Source organism: Salvelinus sp. IW2-2015, linkage group LG23 (genome assembly GCF_002910315.2).
Source record: "Salvelinus sp. IW2-2015 linkage group LG23, ASM291031v2, whole genome shotgun sequence".
Lineage (NCBI taxonomy): Eukaryota > Metazoa > Chordata > Actinopteri > Salmoniformes > Salmonidae > Salvelinus > Salvelinus sp. IW2-2015.
Genome location: NC_036863.1, coordinates 47,116,095 through 47,131,597, shown reverse-complemented (window position 1 = coordinate 47,131,597; position 15,503 = coordinate 47,116,095). Strand labels below are relative to the sequence as shown.

General features: G+C 40.4%; 1 protein-coding gene across 2 annotated transcripts in view; it reads right to left on the bottom strand.

The window, feature by feature from the left end:
* alg8 (ALG8 alpha-1,3-glucosyltransferase) overlaps positions 1–15,503 on the bottom strand; it is a 34,059-nt gene continuing 18,556 nt past the window's right edge. For both annotated transcript variants that reach the window (XM_023967419.2, XM_023967420.3), the window contains exons 7-13: positions 15,344–15,447; positions 10,112–10,232; positions 9,027–9,166; positions 5,732–5,871; positions 5,368–5,465; positions 5,158–5,230; positions 1–699 (exon numbers count right to left, since the gene is read on the bottom strand). In XM_023967419.2, the coding sequence (XP_023823187.1) occupies positions 474–699; positions 5,158–5,230; positions 5,368–5,465; positions 5,732–5,871; positions 9,027–9,166; positions 10,112–10,232; positions 15,344–15,447 (902 nt within the window). In that variant the 3' untranslated portion in view covers positions 1–473. The remainder of the gene's footprint in view (positions 700–5,157; positions 5,231–5,367; positions 5,466–5,731; positions 5,872–9,026; positions 9,167–10,111; positions 10,233–15,343; positions 15,448–15,503) is intronic.

The window sequence follows — 15,503 nt, the reverse complement described above, 5'->3', positions numbered from 1 at the left end:
TCTGTTTATTATCTTTTTATTTGTAAACATAAGAAATACAGCATGAACTTCATCCCATTCCATACTATTTCCCCACTTTTCCATTGTCATTTGAGTGACATTTGGTCAAAGTTCTTTTTGTTTTCACACATTCAGACAGACATATTATTCATGCTATGATACATCCTCCAAGAGCCGATCTTCGATTGTGCATTTATAAGTGACTGTTCCTTGGTGTTTCCCATCCCAAATCTACACTTATAGATGCACACTTGAAGATCTGCTCTGGATGGACTCGTAACAGCATCGCAAAAAGTTTGAAACGCCACCCTTTTTCTCTACACACCAACGTAAGACGAAGAGTGCATCACAAATGACATTCTATATGGCCCTGGTCAAAAGTAATGCACTACACAGGGAATAGTATACTATTTGGGATACAACACAGGGGTTGATTGTGAATTGGTCACTACTCACTAGTGTCTCTCTCTGTCTCATAGTTGTTTGTGTTTGTCTGTCCCGTCCTGCCTCAGTAGAGAGACGTAGAGGCGTATGAAGGAGTAAGAGACTCCCAGAGAGCAGTACACGGATGTCACCAGCAGGGGCACGAAGGGCAGGGTATGCTGCCACGGCGACAGAGGGTAAACAACCTCACAGAGGATCTCTACGGCAACCAGGCCCAGGAGATAGGTGGTTTCCAGAGGGTTAAGGAGGGAACCCCTGTAACAGAGTTAAGATCGTAGTGTAAACTCACACAGCTTGAAATGTTTCCACTTGTGTTGTTTCGATGGTGCAACTGGCTAGTACATTTTCAAACGGGCGGTCACATGTACCCGAGATCAATACTGGTAAGGACTTGTGAGCGAGGAAGCTATAATGTTAAGCAGCACACAGTGACACTGCTTATACCAAGATAGGAGCTAATTATGTTCTGTAAAAAAGCAGTGCTCTTAGACAGGACCCAAACGCAAAAGGTTTTGGTAAACATGAATATTAACTAAACTTATTTGCAGATTATCTCCTGATATACCTGACCAATATTGAAAACTCAATGCCTCCCCAAAAATATTTTCGGGAATACTCTAAAATCTCAGGATATAAACATGAACGTAGAAAAAAAACAAAATAATGGCAATAGGAAAAATAAAAACTCATGATCTACAGCAATTCTTGAAGTGGACCACAAACAACAAATATATAAAGATAACATTATCCCATTACTCAACAATATGAAAGCAGATCTAATTTAATGGAACAATCTTCCCATACATTTTACAGGTAGAATAAACCTCTTCAGAATGGCATAGCTCCCAAAGTTTTTATATTTATTCTTGGTAATACCAAATATCCCACCAAAAACATCCTTTAAAAAAGTATACCTCAGTCATAACAGACTTTATATCAGCAAATAAAACTCATAGAATAAAAATAAAACATTTTCCCATCTTCCGAAGTCTGAGGGTGGTTTTAACCTTCCAGACTTGGAATTGTATCAACACGCCACCCAAGGCTTTTACTTGCAACATAGTTAAAAGCACAAAAGACGAACAAAAGGTACATATTGAAGATGTGCACGCTCATCCCCAGAATCTTTTCACGTGTCTATTTTAGGATAAAGCTAAGAACATTAACAACTCCATAGTTAAGAACACTATAACAACATGGAAGAAAATAAAACGGTTTCTACAAGAACCAAAAGCACAACCCTATGGAACAATCCTTGAATAGCGTTTCAGAATTCACTGAAATTGGACCACATGGAAAACTAAAGGCATAGAAATTATTTGATTTGACATGGAAAACTAAAGGCATAGAAATTGTAAATGTCTTTGTAATAGGAAATACATGTATTTCCATGACATAATTAAAAAGCAATTTGGACCGACCAATGTACATATTTTCAAATACATGCAACTTAAAAGTTTGATATCACGGAATTCCGATTTGAAATCTTTTAGACATCAGAGTAATCTTGAGGGAATCCTATGAGTCAGAAAAGGATATTCAAATGATAGATAAGATATACAAAACCTCGCAGAGAGCCTATCCAACTGACAACCTCTTAGAAAAAAAATATAAACTTAAAAAGAACTGATATTGGCAGAAGATTGAGAGAATGTTGGAACATAACTAACCAAATTACTGTTAACTAAAATGTACGCTTAATCCAGTATAAACTAATTTATAGAATGTATTATACAAGAGACAAAATTCACAAATTCTACAGCACAACGACAGAGTCATGTCTTAAGTGTAAAACTATCAATGAGTCAATAATTTATGCCTTTGTGGAATGCTATGAAGTCCAAAAGTTGGCTGTCAGAAGTATTACAATGTAAATTAACTTTTAATCTGTCGGTCTCCATATTTCAAGACATAACATATGCGGGTGCAGTGAGATACCCAATGGGTTGGAAACTACTTTTCTCGCCAATCATTTTGAAAAAACATATACTTAAAAACTGGAAAGGTCAAATGCTTTGTTATTTAAATGTTGAAAGGGCGTGGGCGATGGAGTGAAGCAAAATGGGACAGTTTGAGGCCTTGTGGCGGAAAGTGATGCGGGCGCTGGAAATGGGGGTGGGAGCATGTGGGTCTGGGCAGGTGTGATGTCCTTGATGTTTGTGTGCATTTGTATGCTGTGGTTCTCAGATCCCAGAACTCACAAGGCATGCAGAGTTTGTTCTAGCACTTACACACCTGATTGAACTGTCAACTAATCATCAAGGACAGTGGTGTAAAGTACTTAAGTAAAAATACTTTAACTGGGCCCGAATGCATAAAAACATCTTAAGTGTCTCCTTTAAGGAATAATTTTTCCGTATACCGGGGGAAATGTAAAAGGGTGTTATATAAAGCCCATCAAACATTTCCTTGGGTAAGGGCATCATTTAAGGGTTTTACGGTAGTTTGAAAGCATGTACAGCAGAAAAAGTATCATGGAGATGACCTGATTCCCTTAATGAATATCTCCTCAAAGATATATATTTATTTTGGGAGATAGCAAAATAGAACTCCTACATTTGAGACAGGAGCAACAAATAGATTCATAAGATAATAAAATACATTTCTTTGATTTACTTTTTCTCAACTTGTTTATATTACTTTCTGGCACGACAAGATAACTTACGGAGTAGGTAGCTAGCTAGCCAGCTAGCTTTGTAGCCATGCACCTTCCATTGTTTAGCTAAGTAGCTACCTAGCTAGCTAGGTGTTTTTCTTTTGAAAATAGGGCAGAGGACGGCAACATTTACCTCCATAAATGTTGTTTACATTGATATCCATACTGAATAAAGCACTTAAGGGACGTCATGGGCACCTACAACTTTTCACTTAATTTAAGGGGGACATTTGACTAAAAACTTTTTCCTTAAGTTAAGAAAACTTTATGGGTAAAGATAAAAAATAAATGTACTTAAAATGTTTTATGGAACAGTGTGCTTTACTATTTATATTTTTGACAACTTTTACTTCACTAGATTCCTAAAGAAAATAATGTCCTTTTTACAGCATACATTTTCCCTGACACCCAAAAGCGCTCATTACATTTTGAATGCTTAGCAGGACATATCATTTATTATTATTATTTTTTAAATGGTGCCATCTGGTTTGCTTAATACAAGGAATTTAAAATGATTTATACTTTTATCTTTGATACTTAAGAATATTTTAGCAATTACATTTACTCAAGTAGTATTTAAATGTATAATGATATAGTTAGTTGTCATCAGCTTGACATACAGTGCATTTTGTTATGTTACAGCCTTATTCTAAAATCGATTAAAAAAAAAAAAATCCTCATCAATCTACACACAATACTCCATAATGAAAAAGTGATAACAGGTTTTTAGAAATGTTTGCACATTTATTAAAAATAAAAAACAGAAATACCTTATTTACATAAGTATTCAGACCCTTTTCTATGAGACTTGAAATTGAGCTCAGGTGCACCCTGTTTCCATTGATCATCCTTGAGATGTTTCTACAACTTGATTGGAGTCCACCTGTGGTAAATTCAATTGATTGGACATGATTTGGAAAGGAACACACCTGTCGATATAAGGTCCCACAGTTGACAGTGCATGTAAAAACCAAGCCATGAGGTCAAAGGAATTGTCCGTAGAGCTCCGAGACGGGATTGTGTTGAGGCACAGATCTGGGAAAGGGTACCAAAACATTTCTGCAGCATTGAAGGTCCCAAGAACACTGTGGCCTCCATCATTCTTAAATGGAAGAAGTTTGGAACCACCAAGACTCCTCCTAGAGCTGGCTGCCCGGCCAAACTGAGCAATCGGGGGAGAAGGGCCTTGGTCAGGGAGGTCACCAAGAATCCGATGGTCAATCTGACAGAGCTCCAGAATTCCTCTGTGGAGATGGGAGAACCTTCCAGAAGGACAAACATCTCTGCAGCACTCCACAAATCAGGCCTTTATCGAAGAGTGGCCAGACAGAAGCCACTCCTCAGTAAAAGGCACGACAGCCCACTTGGAGTTTTTCAAAAGGCATATAAAGCATTCTCAGACTATGAGAAACAAGATTCTCTGGTCTGATGAAACCAAGATTGAACTACTTGGCCTGAATGCCAAGCGTCACGTCTGGAGGAAAACTGGCACCATCCCTACGGTGAAGCATGGTGGTGGCAGCATCATGCTGTGGGGAAGGTTAATCTTCCAACAGGACAACGACCCTAAGCACACAGCCAAGACAATGCAGGAGTGGCTTCGGGACAAGTCTCTGAATGTCCTTGAGTGGCCTAGCCAGAGCCCGGACTTTAACCTGATCAATGATCTCTGAAGAGACCTGAAAATAGCTGTGCAGCGACGCTCCCCATCCAACCTGACAGAGCTTGAGAGGATCTGCAGAGAAGACTGGGAGAAACTTCCCAAATACAGGTGTGCCAAGCTTGTAGCGACATACCCAAGAAGGAAGGAGGCTGTAATCACTGCCAAAGGTGCTTCAACATAAATTTGCAAACATTTCTAAAAACCTGTTTTTGCTCTGTCATTATGGGGTATTTTGTATAGATTGATGAGGGGGGAAAAAACTATTTAATCCATTTTAGAATAAGGCTTTAACGTAACAAAATGTGGGAAAAATCAAGGGGGTCTGAATCCTTTCCGAATGCACTGTATGTATCAATACCACCCAAAATCGACTCTAACATGGAAGTTCACCCACCTGAACAGTTTCTTTAAGGAGGTGAAGCTGTAGAGCGTGAACAGCAGCATCAGCAGGACTTTGATGGGCAGCTCTGTGACAACAAAGATTGAGAAACAAACATTAAGATCCTAATCATACAATATGAAATTTCTAATTGCAAATAACAAAATGCCTTCTCAGAGGGAGCCCAAATTGCTCCAGTGGTGGCTAGTTGCAGAGGCTCTTTACCTGCTGCAGTGAAGAGAAGTGGAAACAGAGAGTAATGCCCCGTGGTGGTCAGCATCAGGAAGATCCCAGCATCCTCTCTGCTCTCAACTGCTAGTATGCTGCCCAAACAACAACACAAAACCCATTACAACAGGAAGAGGAGCTGTACAATAAAGACGTAACCAACTATGCCACAGAGTTGTATTCATTAGGCACCAAACGGAATAACATTTACTGAAACAGGGAGGGACTATCAGAAATGTTCAATAAGAAAGCCCATTTTAATTTTCAGTTGCAAAATGTTTTGCTACAGTGTGCCCCAATGAATATGACCCAGTTGCTATCAACGGTTCAATGATAGCAGAATCTGATATCAGCAGTTCACCTGAAGGGCAGTATGGCCATGAGGATGGCCTTCTCGTGGACATGCCAGCCGAACATGAAGGAGCCCAGGGCACAGATCACCAGGCAGCGCAGGAACCCCCGGGCACCACGCGGACGACGCCAGATACTCAACACTGCAGGCTGAGGGGGGTGGGGGGTAGGAAGAGAGGGGGGTATATTAACTTTGAACCTTTTACTTACGGCTGGTGCACATTATCCAAAGCCATATATTAAATTCTAAATATATTCAGCACCAGTCAAAAGTTTGGACACACTTACTCATTCAACGGTTTTTCTTTATTTTTTAAAATTATTTTCTACATTGTAGAATAATAGTGAAGACATCAAAATGATGAAATAACACATATGGAATCATGTAGTGTCCAAAAAGTGTTAATCAAATCAAAACATATTTTAGATTTTAGATTCTTGAAAGTAGACACCCTTTGCCTCGATGACAGCGTTGCACACTCTTGGCATTCTCTCAACCAGCTTCATGAGGTAGTCACCTGGAAAGCATTTCAATTAACAAGTGTGCCTTATTAAAAGTTAATTTGTGGAATTTCTTTCCTTCTTAATGCGTTTGAGCCAATCAGTTGTGATGTGACAAGGTAGGGGTGGTATACAGAAGATAGCCCAACTTTGTAAAAGACCAGGTCCATATTATGGCAAGAACAGCTCAAATAAGCAAAGAGAAACGACAGTCCATCATTACTTTAAGACATGAAGGTCAGTCAAGCAGGAACATTTTAAGAACTTTGAAAGTTTCTTCAAGCGCAGTTGCAAAAACCATCAACCGCTATGATCAAACTGGCTCTCATGAGGACCGCCACAGGAAAGGAAGACCCAGAGTTACCTCTGCTGCAGAGGATAAGTTCAATAGAGTTACCTGCACCTCAGATTGCAGCCCAAATAAATGCTTCACAGAGTTCAAGTAACAGACACATGTCAACATCAACTGTTCAGAGAAGACTGCATGAATCAGGCCTTCATGGTCAAATTGCTGCAAAGAAACCAGTACTAAAGGACACCAATAAGAAGAAGAGACTTGCTTGGGCCAAGAAACACAAGCAATCGGCTGAGGAGCCTAAATTTGGGATTTTTGGTTCCAACTGCCATGTCTTTGAGACGCAGAGTAAGTGAACGGATGATCTCCGCATGTGTGGTTCCCACCGTGAAGCATGGAGGAGGAGGTGTGATGGTGCTTTACTGGTGATACTGTCTGTGATTTATTTAGAATTCAAGGCACAATTAACGTAGCCGTAGGAAGTGAAAACCCATCAATATCTCGCTGTAATTTCAATGAGAGCTTGGTTGAAAATCTGACACCTCAGAAACAATTCAAACAGGAAGTGGAACTTCTCAGGTTTTTGCCTGCCATATGAGTTCTGTTATACTCACAGACATAATTCAAACAGTTTTAGAAACTTCAGAGTGTTTTCTATCCAATATGAATAATAATATGCATATATTAGCAACTGGGACTAAGGAGCAGGCCGTTTAATATGGGCACCTCTGTGCACCTTTCATCCAAGCTACTCAATACTGCCCCTGCAGCCATAAGAAGTTAACAACAATATTACCTTTAAAATGATGAAGACACATGTATGTTTGAGGAATTTTAATTATGAGATTTCTGCTGTTTGAATTTGGCGCCCTGCACTTTCACTGGCTGTTGTCATATCGATCCCGGTAGCGGGATGCAGCCATAAGAAGTTAAAGCTTGGTCGCAAATGGGTCTTCCAAATGGACAATGACCCCAAACATACTTCCAAAGTTGTGGCAAAATGGCTTAAGGACAACAAAGTCAAGGTATTGGAGAGGCCATCAGAAAGCCCTGACCTCAATCCTATAGAAAATTTGTGGGCAGAACTGAAAAAGCATGTGCGAGCAAGGAGGCCTACAAACCTGACTCAGTTACACCAGCTCTGTCAGGAGGAATTCCCCCAACTTATTGTTAAAAGCTTGTGGAAGACTACATGAAATGTTTGACCCAAGTTAAACATTTTAAAGGCAATGCTACCAAATACCAATTGATTGTATGTAAACTTCTGACCAACTGGGAATGTGATGAAAGAAATAAAAGCTGAAATAAATCATACTCTACTATTATTCTGACATTTCACATTCTTAAAATAAAGTGGTGATCCTAACTGACCTAAAACAGGGAATACTAGGATTAAATGACAGGAATTGTTAAAAACTGAGTTTAAATGTATTTGGCTAAGGTGTATTTAAACTTCCGACTTCAACTGTATTAAATGTTTTACACCCCGTACCTGCTTTGTCTCTCCAATGTGACAGTTGGAACCAAAATTATTTTCCAATTGTTTCTTTCTGAACAGAAACATTATTATTTTTGTTCTGTTCCATTGGACCGACTTGTAAAATAAAGTTCTGAACCGGTCCCAACCACAAAAAAACACAGGTTTATATGGTTCCTTTTTAAACCTTTGAAATCGTTATTAAATTTCTTCCCCAATCAGTGCAGATAGAGAAGCTTGCTATTGGGCTACCTAGGCTATAGTTGTTTACATGCACGATGGTGTAGTGCGCGAGATGCGACTGAAATTTTGCGGGTGGGGAGAGAGAGCGAGAGAGGGTGGAGGGTGAGGCTTGGGTTGAAGCGCTGGGCACCTTGTTATGACATGCATTATCTGAATTAGGCCCACATAATTATACCTACGGAGGAGCGGCTTCTATGGAGGAACTTTGAATGTCTTTGAACTTCCTAGAGTTGGCTTAACGTTGGACCAGAAACTAGCTAGCTAGCTAGCTAACAAGCTTGTGTGTTCAGCGCGGCACCAGAATTAAAAACACATCTTACCTTTTAGTAGTTAATAAATCCAATGTGAAAAGTGATAACTATAGTATCCGTAACTAGAATTGAATACATTAATACATTCCTCTTTAAAGTAAAAAAAATCTCTCCCTAATTTCTGAATCACGCTTGTAACATCAGCTTTGGAGGGTGCAGGTTGTCTACACATGCACACACACTGGCAAAGATTTTCAGCTAGCAGGCAGACACAGAAAATAGGTGCCTTATGTTTTTTGTGGGACTGAAAAAAATGCCTGGAATGTAAAATAATGTTATTAAACGGTTCCCATTCTTTTAAAATAATGCTTCTGTTCCGGAACAGTATAGCTAGATCACTTTCGTTTCCGGTTCTAAATCGGTTCCTCGAAAAATGTCGACCAGTTTTTGATTCTGTTCCCTGAACTGGTTCCAACCCCTGGTCTTTAGTGGTGATTCTGAACAAGGCTGCAGAATTTTAGCCTGAGATGATGCTCACCATTATGGAGAGCAGAGTGCAGATGAGTGTCATGGAGGGAGAGATGGAGGGGAGGATGGAGTGCTGGAACTCCTGCACCAATCCACCAGTCATTGAGGCTTTGGGAAGCTTTGCCACATCCAACAGCTTCAGACGCACACCTGAGAAACACACCAGCCATTAAACCCCTGTTAAATCCCCTCAAATACCTTCAAACCGGTAATATTATTCCATGAATCGGTGACTTTCCAGCCCATAATAAATACAAATACTCTCCGGCCCATTAATAGGCTACTTTCTAGCAATCCAAAATTTTCTCTGACAACCCCCTATTGAATTTGGCCTTTACTACTATATTCCATTGAAACACATTGAATAACACATTCCTAAATGTAAAAAAAGACYGTCCAATTCCCCCCCCCCAAAGAAACAAGGTATTGAAGTGTCTAGGAGATATAAGAAAGTTCAATAAAATATATATATTCAAAAAAAAATTACAGTATTTGACCTCTTTTTTTGGTTAAGCACAAAACTACCTCCATACTTCCATTCATTTTTTAAAACTGGTACCGGTTACTTTCAGACGAGTCCCCTTTCCACAGTGGGGTCACATTAGTTTGTAGCCCAAACGGTTTGGACGCTACAAATAGAAGTTGGCACATCGACGGTACCGACTTCAGATGAGTCCCCTGACACTTGTGGGGGTCGCAGAGCAAAACGGAGACCACCATTGTGTTCGTGAGTCATAACACTACAGACGTTTTTGTGAGAAGACCGATTTTCGAGATGTCCCATGGTCTGACGAACCTCTAGCTCTGCCACCTTTCAACCGCAGATGCGGTGCGACATCTGAAGTTCGACATCGGCAGATGTGCTGGATTGAGATGCATACAACGCTAAACATATCTCTAGCTTAAACTGACTGATCAAATATATATTACTTAGATTGACGCACCGGTGTGTCAATCGACTCTAGGGGGTTAAATCATGATGCGTAAGATTATATGGACAGGGAGGACCTGATCCTAGATCAGCACTCCTACTCTGAGACACTTTGTGAATACGGGCCCATACTGAAGTCATAGAGAGAGTAAACAGTGCCTTACCCAGCACAGACAGAGCTTTATCCACCATGTTGTAGAGGGCCCAGACGTTAGGGGCCCAGTAGGCGTGGCACAGGCCCCTCTTAAAGGGGAAGAGTCTGGAAAGGACCTGGGGGAGCTGGCCCTGAGAGAGAAATTACAGTCACTAAACTATCCCTAAACTAATGCAAACAGAAAGAAAAACATGGTCATAAAAAACAAACACATTCATCAGTTATAAGGTACTCAATCAGCTTTCTGAATTCCCGTAGAGGCACCAAAACATCACATTTAAGATTTTAAAGATTTCTTASAAGATTTCTTACACATTTCTTACATTTCTTACAAACTAAAAGCTGATTTACCTAACTCAGTAGAGACCAAAGGAATTTCCAGAGTTAGCCATCCCGGAGACCGAGTGCGTAACTCGTATGTCTAAAGTTTAGTAAAGACGTTAGGTACAGTGGGCCTTTTTGGGGCTTTATAAATTAAAACAGCAATGTATCAACTTACGTGAAATCAAAGAGGGCCAACCAACTTTCTGGTAGAGAATGCAGTGATGAGTACTAAAATTCACGCCTATAATAAACTGCATCTAACGGCTTTAACGAAGTGGCAATTGCGTTCATGCAGATGATGTCGCCATAGTCTAGAACCGATAGGAACGTCGACTGAATAACTACTTTCTACTATTTAGCGAGAGCCAGTACCTAGTTCTATAGAAGCCCAATTTTATTCTCAGCTTCTTTACTAACTAATCAATATGCTTTTTAAAAAGACAGCTTTTTATCTATCCAGACGCCCAGACATTTGTAAGCAGGGACACAATCAATATGTACACTATCCAAAGTATATATTTTTTGCGCTCCAGAGAACAACATATACAGTGGGGAGAACAAGTATTTGATACACTGCCGATTTTGCAGTGGAGAACAGGAGGGCTTCTTAAAGCTTCTTAAAGAAAAACTAAAAGGTCTGTGAGAACCAGAATTCTTACTGGTTGGTAGGTGATCAAATACTTATGTCATGCAATAAAATGCAAATGAATTACTTAAAAATCATACAATGTGATTTTCTGGATTTTTGTTTTAGATTCCGTCTCTCACAGTTGAAGTGTACCTATGATAACAATTACAGACCTCTACATGCTTTGTAAGTAGGAAAACCTGCAAAATCGGCAGTGTATCAAATACTTGTTCTCCCCCACTGTACTTACTTTTACCTGCATTCAATACACATTTCAGGTCAATAAAGTTTTTCTGTAATAAATGAAGGCAGACTGTAGTTCAGATAGATCCTGGTCAACCGTGGGGGCAATAGCATACACAACAGTATCATCGCATACAAGTGCAGGTGACAACTTTTTAAGTCGATATTGTTAAAGTAAACAGTCAAAAATACAGGACCCAGAATCGACCGCTGTGGGACACCTTTCGTAATTTCCAGGAAACCTGATTTAACACCATCAGTATATAGAACTCAATATGCATCTGTCAAGTCATTTTTAAACCAAAGCCTCTGAATTAGCAGTGAGTGATCAACAGTATCAAAAGCATTTGACAGGTCAATGAAGAGAGCAGCACAATGTTGAATTTTATCCATACAGTTAACCACATCATTTATAACTAGGGATGCAGCAGAGATCTGGTCTATAACCCGACTGATGTACATTTAGAATACATTTCAAAGACAAGAAATATCTTGGCTGAGAATTAATTAAGGATTCTAATATTTTAGCTAGGCAAGAAAGTTTAGAAATAGGGCAATAATTATTTAGGTCACAAGGGTCACCATCTTTGTGAAGGGGGCTTACATAGGCCGACTTCCAAACCTTGGGGATATTACCAGATATAAATCGGCAAAATATGGGTTAATGATACAGCAATCAGGGGGGCAGAGAGCTGCAGCAAAAATATAAGGGGTCGAATTAGCTTCCAGAAAACGACATTTTCAAAAAACAGACCAAAAGAAATCTGTTTAAAACTATTTCAAGTGTACGTTTTATATTGAAAGTCAGTGTTTTTTTCTTCTTCAATAGAGTGAGAAAGGGCGTGAAACTATGATTTATCTACACACAACATATTTTAGTATGATTTCACCAAATGACAATAAAAGTGCAATGCTATTTGGCTAGCAGCCACACACTACATGACCAAAAGTATAAGGATACCTGCTCGTCGAACATCTCAAAAAAAGGGCTAAGGTTTCCCTTCACCGGAACTAAGGGGCCTATCCCGAACTATGAAAAACAGCCCAAGACCATTATTCCTCCTCCACCAAAAACTTTACAGTTGGCACTATGCATTCGGGTAGGTAGTGTTCTCCTGGCATCAGCCAAACCCAGATTCGTCTGTTGAACTGCCAGATGGTGAAGCGTGATTCAACACTTCAAAGAATGCGTTTCCACTGCTCCAGAGTCCAACGGCGTGAGCTTTACACCAGTCCAACCAACGCTCGTCATTGCACATGGGGTTATTAAAGGCTTGTGTGCGTGCGGCTGCTCGGCCATGGAAACCAATTTTATGAATCTCCAGATGAACAGTTATTGTGCTGACGTTGCTTCCAGAGGAAGTTTGGAACTGTAGTGAGTGTTGTAACCGAGGACAGACGATTGTTACACACTACACACTTCAGCGGTCCCGTTCTGTGAGCTTGTGTGGCCTACCACTTCGCGGCTGAGCCGCTGTTGCTTCTACTTTCCACTTCACAATAACAAAACTTACAGTTGACCGGGGCAGCTCTAGCAGGGCATACATTTGATGAACTGACTTGTTGGAAAGGTCGCATCCTATGACAATGCCACGTTGGAAGTCACTTAGCTCTTCAGTAAGGCCATTCTACTGCCAATAAAAGTAGAGACTCAGAGCTAGAAAATGGTATATCATACACTACAGTTAAGAAACAAAGGGAAAGTAATTATTTGAACATTGATAAACTTGTAACCCCACTTTTGAGAAAATGGCCCTTGAATGTTTTGGTACGTCTATCGACATGTCTGTATACAGTTGTCGCAGTGACATCATGAACGTTCTATTGTCGTCCGACATCAAACTTGTCGTTGTCGTTATGAAAAGATATGACATGACATCAGCAGCCTGGTGGTCCATAACTGGCATAACTGCTGTATTTTAACACAAATAAACCCACCCGTTTAAAAATGAATTTAGTACATGTCAATCTAGCACACCAGGCAACTAAAAGCAACTTCATAAAATAAAATTTAAAAAATAGTTTCTAGCTTGTTAGCTAGCTAGCTAGTGTTAATTTTAAGGCTCCCGAGTGGCGCAGCGGTCTAAGGCACTGCATCTCAGTGCTAGAGGTGGTTCTATCCCGGGCTGTATCACAACCGGCTGAGATTGGGAGTCCCATAGGGCGGTGCACAATTGGCCCAGCATTGTCCGGGTTAGGGGAGGGATTGGCTGGGGTAGGCCGTCATTGTAGAATAACAATTTGTTCTTAACTGACTTGCCTAGTTAAATAAAAGGCTAAATAAAGTAAGCTGGCTAGCCAGTTCAAATAATGAACATATCATATAGCTGACAATGTCTTAACTTTAGCTCATTTGTATTCATTATTACATGAAAATAAACTCACAACAAGATAATTATTTACAAGTTAAATGGCAAGCTAATTACAGAAAATAGCTTACGGTTGTGAGTGACTAAATAAACCTGGGCATTCCACTGGAGAATTTTAGAACTTGGACACTGTCTCATTGACCTAACTAACTTTATATGCTTTATTATTATTTTTTCTCCCCAATTTTGATTGTCTCCCCAACGGGCACAGGAGGAGAAAACATTTTCCGCCAAACCACGCTTCTTAACACCCGCCCACTTAACCCGGAAGCCAGCCGCACCAATGTGTCGGACGAAACACTGTTCAACTGACAACCGAGGTCAGCCTGTAGGCGCTTGGCCCGCCACAAGGAGTGGCTAGAGCGCGATGAGCCAAGTAAAGTCCCCCCGGCCAAACCCACCCCTAACCCGGACGACGCTGTGCCAATTGTGTGCCGCCTTATGGGACTCCCGATCACGGCCGGTTGTGACACAGCCCGGGAACGAACCTGGATCTATAGTGACGCCTCTAGCACTGCGATGCAGTGTCTTAGACCGCTGCACCACTTGTGAGGCCCCTAACTTTATATCCTAATTTGACGTCAGTGCAGGTCATGTTGTTCTTCACATTACCGTCTCTGGTAAACACACACTATATCAAACCAACTAGGTTCAATGTTAGCTAGCTAGCTAACATTAGGTTTTAACTAGCAAGGCAAATGGATCTGAGATGCAAATAACATTTCTACATAGACCATACACGTAACGTTAGCTAGCGAGCCAGTCAGCTAACGTTAGCTAGCTAGCTAATAGTATGCTTTAACTTGCAATTAAAACAACTTTCTGATCAAATTAGAAACGTATAATATCTGAAAATATAGCAAGCTAGACTCTTACCTGTATACATAAATGAACGCTTCTCCCTCACTGTCATGGATGCCATGGTTGCCCTTAGTTTGAGGATGTTATTCGGAGACAGGTGTTTTATACAAAAGCCTTCTGTGTGTTCTCTTTTCGACTCCCTCTGCATTTGCAATGAGACGCCTGAATTTTCTCCATCTTAACTATCATACTCTGCTTCCACCAGGCATTCCACTGATTTCAAAACTCGGTCCTCCAGAAAGTGAAGTGCCTTAGCAACACTTTTGCAGTTTTTCATGATATCTTTCAAAAAAGCTGAGTTAATCCTTTCTATCTACACATACTGAGCAGCTCATGCAATAGACAGAAGCTACATGGCAGACCAATCCGAACTCATCTCTTGGCATGTCCAGCCCATCCATTATCTCAGCCAATCATGGCTAGCGGGAAGGTTCCTGGCTTTTTCCGTGGGTAAACCAACTATGCTCGTAAAATTAACAATTGTATTCGTATTTACAGGTGGCATACACGTTTGTTATTAAGGCACATGTAAGTTCACATGTTCCAGAAGGCATTTCTGCCCAAAAATGCATTTTAATGAAATGCCTCTCCTGTGAACTAATGTCACGCGACATATGCCTAGTTTCCTGAAACGAGTCACATTTTAGATGTGCATTTACAAAATGCAGCAAGTGTTTTATCTTTCCTTTTCTGCGTGAAAAATGCAAAATCCTGCGTTAATGCGACCCTGACAGAGGTAAAAATAAACATAAATGGGATCTACATCAGCATGCTCTGCTAGAATTCTGCTGTTGTACTGACAGAGTACCTACTGTACCATAGCAATGAACGGACCAAAGGACAGAGCGCAGACAGAGATCACGATAGATCCCAGAGCTACCAGACGAACAGGACTGAAACTGCTCCATCTCACAGAGCCATCTGAAGAAAACACACAACAGAGAGGAACAGAGTGAATAAACTGTATGGTTGGATAC